Source organism: Penaeus chinensis, chromosome 30 (genome assembly GCF_019202785.1).
Source record: "Penaeus chinensis breed Huanghai No. 1 chromosome 30, ASM1920278v2, whole genome shotgun sequence".
NCBI lineage: Eukaryota > Metazoa > Arthropoda > Malacostraca > Decapoda > Penaeidae > Penaeus > Penaeus chinensis.
In genome coordinates, this window is record NC_061848.1 from 12,663,523 (window position 1) to 12,668,522 (window position 5,000).

General features: G+C 33.7%; 1 protein-coding gene across 3 annotated transcripts in view; it reads right to left on the bottom strand.

Annotated features, from left to right (window-relative positions):
* Nucleotides 1-2,978: 2,978 nt before the first annotated feature.
* The window catches only part of LOC125041415, an 8,779-nt gene continuing 6,757 nt past the window's right edge, over nucleotides 2,979-5,000 (bottom strand). For all 3 annotated transcript variants that reach the window (XM_047636363.1, XM_047636362.1, XM_047636364.1), the window contains exon 5: nucleotides 2,979-3,635. In XM_047636363.1, coding sequence (XP_047492319.1) covers nucleotides 3,478-3,635 — 158 coding nt within the window. In that variant the 3' untranslated portion in view covers nucleotides 2,979-3,477. The remainder of the gene's footprint in view (nucleotides 3,636-5,000) is intronic.

Sequence of the window (5,000 nt, forward strand, 5' to 3'; positions counted from 1 at the left end):
ATTATTATTATTATTATTATTATCACTATTATCATTATTATCATTATCACCATCATTATTATTATCATTATCATTATCATTATCATTATCATTACTATTAGTATTAACATTATCATTATAATTATTATCATTATTATCATTATCATTGTTAATATTATTATGCTGCATGTTGCACCGCTGAAAATTCAACTGACACTTTGTTCTTGACCTTCCAAAGGTGGTGAAAAGTAATGCAAATAACATGTTTACTTATCACCACGCGTAACTGATAAAAACAGTTTTTTTTTCCAGACATAACTAAGTGATCAATACCTGAAAGATCCTGAATTCGATGGTGGTCGCTTAGCCGAATGACCTACTTGTTCAGGCAAAGTGATCAACTATCTGAAATATATTAAACTTTCACAGTGTTTCCTTATGGCTTCCGTGTGCATGATCCAACCGTACGAGACTTTAGCGTTAAAGCGTATAGTCTCTGTACTGAGAAAGATCTGAAAGTCCTATCACACTGGCCTTAAAATAATGGACTGAAAACGCTATACATTTTCTTTTTTGGTTCATTGGTTCATGAAAATATATATATATGTGTATATATATGTATATATGTATATATATATGTATATATGTGTATATATATTTTTTTAAGTGTGTATATATGTGTGTATATATACATATATAAGTATATATGTAAATATATATATATATATATATATATATATATATGTATTTACATATATAAATATAAAAATATATATATATAGATATTGTATTTCACCCTAATGAACGACGTACCATACCATATGTAAAGCCACAATATTTGCGACCAAATGCCAAGTGCATCCACCGAAACGGACAAAGCGTATAGATCTTCCTTACAGAAACACCAATTTAAGGTATTATTATACATAAACCACGTTATATGCTCTTCCACAGAAACTTCAGGATGTTGGAGTTCTCCCATTTATTACAATTAGCGAGAGGTTAGTGTGTTGAAATTTCGAGTCTTCCCCGTAACAGTTCTTCCAAATAAGGCCAGTTCGTAGCCGAATCACGTAGTTTTGCCATGTCTGTGCGTTTATACCTGTTCTGCGTGAAACAACGGAGTCAGAACTCATGGTCTTCCAAACCAACATGTATGATCTTCCAAACCGATATTCATGATCTTCCAAAACCGATATCTAGAGATCTTCCATTGTTCTTCCACGTCCACGAAGAGTAGTCATGAGGTTAGAACTAGAGGGGCTTCCATTTTAACCCTTATTCCTGATCGTTCCTTTTCCCGCGCGTAAAATTCTAGAATGGAACCGTGAATATTTTTTTAGCGCCCGATTTTACCGTTCGAAGAGTTTGATCTTCCAATTAGTTATTAACAAAATATCCATCTTTCCCACGATAAACTTCTGACTCACTTCTTTCTGGTCAGTAATATGTAATCAATCTACAGAATTGAAAAGAGTGGGTCAAGACCAGGTTGCTCCACTCATCCAGAGGAGCAATAGAGACCCTTCCCTCTACGACGATGATATTTAAATTCATCCACATGGTCTTTGAAGTTACTATATATGACAACAACGGAGATGGAATACATGCTCTTCGTCTTGACACATTCAGATTTATCGATAATGTATGTTTGTTGGAATGTAAGAGACGAAACTATAGGAGTGAATATACATTTATCATGTTAGTGTAGGTAAATTTTTTTTATTTTACAAAATTAATATTCTAGCGATTTCTTAGCTATTCTGATTGTGATATGTTTATGTAGGCACGTCTCCCTTATTGGAAAAGTGTGAAAGAATCAGTACAATCCACATGAATCAAAATCACTGTATAATAAGTGTGTAAGTATCCGCTGTTCAGCTGTATTTCCTTCACTAAAGTATGTCCCTCAAGCAAAGTTTTCTTTGAATGCTATTTTTCCGTTTAAGGAACCTTTGTTAATACTGTGATGCACATAACTCTTGATGATATATATAAGTCTTTAGTATAAAAAGTCAGAATATATTTTTAGGTTGTGAGAGAAGTGAATTGTCCCATGTATTAGTTTAGCGGCCTCTGGAGGGGAAATTGTGAGAAAGTCAAATATCACGATTTTTATCATTTAGTGCTCCCGTCCTTGATTTTAGATTTGTTATTTTTTCGAGATTTACTGAAGCCAATAACTGTATTTTTGGAATAATATATTTCTTTACTAAAATGCCTTTACCATCGTATACTGCAATTAGCCTCATAACTGACACGAATAACTACGCCAGGATGCTTAGTCGTTAACTGCCTTCTTGTGGTATTTTTTATAAGTTGAATTCACGCAATACAATTTATATGAAACGAAACTGGTATAAATTAACACGCTTAATTTCTTAATTCTGAAGATGTTACTCGAAATGGGAATTAAATACCTTGTATTGTGAAATTGCATTAATGCTATCCTTTTTCAACATTTACCACAATATCTGTAAAATATCGTCCATTATTTGACAGAGGCCGCTAATCTGATGGAAGCAGCCATAAATAATATAATTTGAGGAGGTAGAACATCGCAAAAAAAAAAAAAAAATGTTAGAGACCAGTAAATGTTACAATAGAAAATAATTATACTGACTACTGTACAGCAGTCATCCATGTTTGTCAGTGTGCTGTTGCTGTGAACTAAATATTTGTGAACTACGGTGATGTTTCTTTATCCTTTGTCCACATACTGTATTGTATCTTAAACCGATGAAAATGAAAAGAGTAATAATACAGTAATTAAGTACATGGGTTACTTAAGACGGAGGATTATAACCTCAACCGTCTGGTTACTGTAGGGTTATGGAAACATCGATATACATAATAAGCAGTCGGCTGAAGTCTTGGCTGTCTGAAGTGAAATAATGCTTGAATGATATATGTCGAATTTCCTTATCTTTGACATGTTCAAGTGTCGAAAACGTAACATGGAGCTAGAAAATTTACCACAAAAAATAAAAGATAATGGCAAAGATTAAAAATTTCTATTTGAACATTTTCCATGTTTTATTTTTTATACATTTAAATATGAGGTTGGTATACCTATATCATTAACAACGTGAATGTATCACAAAAAAATGTGATGTGGATTATTTAAGAAATATAAATTAACAGTAAGTTAATGTACTCATTAAAGTGCTTCAGTAACTAAGAATCGCACTGAAATACAGCGCTGTACATAAATTATGAATTGTATTTTCTTTACAGGAAATGACATCATTTTTTGTTTATAATGTATCTGAAAATGAAAAGAAATCTAAATAGATTTCTGATACCAAATGCAGATTGCGTGATGACATTAAACATTCACTCTGAGAAAATAAACCTATTTTTTAAAAAATCGTTACATTTGACATCCCAAAAATGAAACATATCCACGTAGCCACACATACACACGTGTACACATACACACATACACACTCTAACGCAAAGATACCCACACTCATACAAGTACGCATGCACACAGTCTCAACCAATAGCCAGAAGACGCTCCATGTCCGCAGTAGACAAGCCTAGCCTGACGTCAGCAAACGAGCCGGCTTTGCAGAACATAATCTCTCGACATCTACCAAGTGCGTCTTTCATGTAACACTTTCGGCAATCCGGGACGTCTAGGATATTCTTTTCTGTACAGAAGGAAGGAGCCGAGGATTAATTAGGGTACATAATGGTGATGAATGAGGTACAGAGAAATGACGATGAGAGGTTAGTGACACGGAATAATATTGTTAATATTTTTGAATACTCATCATTATCAAGAATGAAAGAACACAACACTGTACCATTAATGTTACTCATGGTGGTTCATCCAACATAGCTGATGAATATGGTAATAAGGCAGGTAGTAAATGTACATCTCCAAATGTTGCCGAGTGACTATATACCATCAAATATACACAATGTCTGCACAAAACTGATTTGATTTAAAATGACTCAACTTTGGAAAACATAATATTACATGCAAGTATTACATGCCGATCCACATCCTTGAAAAAAAATTAAAGGTGGATTCGTCAGTGGTACTTCAGCCAGAAAAGGTTCCGATCTCACACAGAAAATGTGAAGATGAAGTTTCAGAACAGGAAACAAAAATTAAGAAAATAGTTTTGCCTACTCTATTTTTTACCGCAAAGAATTCCAGAAAAACAATTTGGAGAAGAAAAAAACACTGCAGTTACCTTCTATAACGAAAATTACCTAACAAGAATGTTCGCTACTGAGGTCACTGACGAAGATAAAGCTTTTCAAAGATAATGTTTTGAAGTCAAATGCCATGGGCCAGGTACTTCAAACGAATCAGATATATCAGCTCATGGGAGGGTTACTAGTTGCATCAAATACAGATATGAGATTTGAGAGAAAGAAATATTGATAAAGTACAACTTTAATGTAACATCACCATCAGGCTTCCACGAGATGTGCTAAACATTATATTAAATCGCTTAGCAAAACTAATTTCAAAGTCTTGACAGACCAAATTTTTCAATTTACCCAATGTCTCAACACCAAAATCTTTACTCAATTTGAAGGCGATTTATAAGGGTTCTTATCGCCTGCGAAGCCCAAATATGGACAACATGTATATTGCCTATTGTGTAAGACCTCTCAACCTAAGCGTTTCTTGGTTGCAGGGATAGAGATAAGAAGTGACATTTAAAAAGAAAGCTCTATTCAGATGGCAGATATCGTGATCAGGCAGATAAAAAAAAAAAAAAAAAAAAAAAAAATGTGTGTTGGGAGCTTTACGAGACAGTGATATTAACGCTGTGAGATTAAAAGGTGCCGTTTGTTTTTAAAAGGTAAATCGGTGAGTCAGCTTCCACTGACTATGGTAACTCTCGTGTCATATTGCCTTTATCTGGAAGCCATCTACTATGTCCAGACTTTGCGTTATGCCAGCTACTGATTGCTACAGATGGCTAGAAAAAAAAAAAAAATCTGACTTTCAATTTAAAAAATAAATCCACCTGTTCCAGAGACACTGCTTGAGT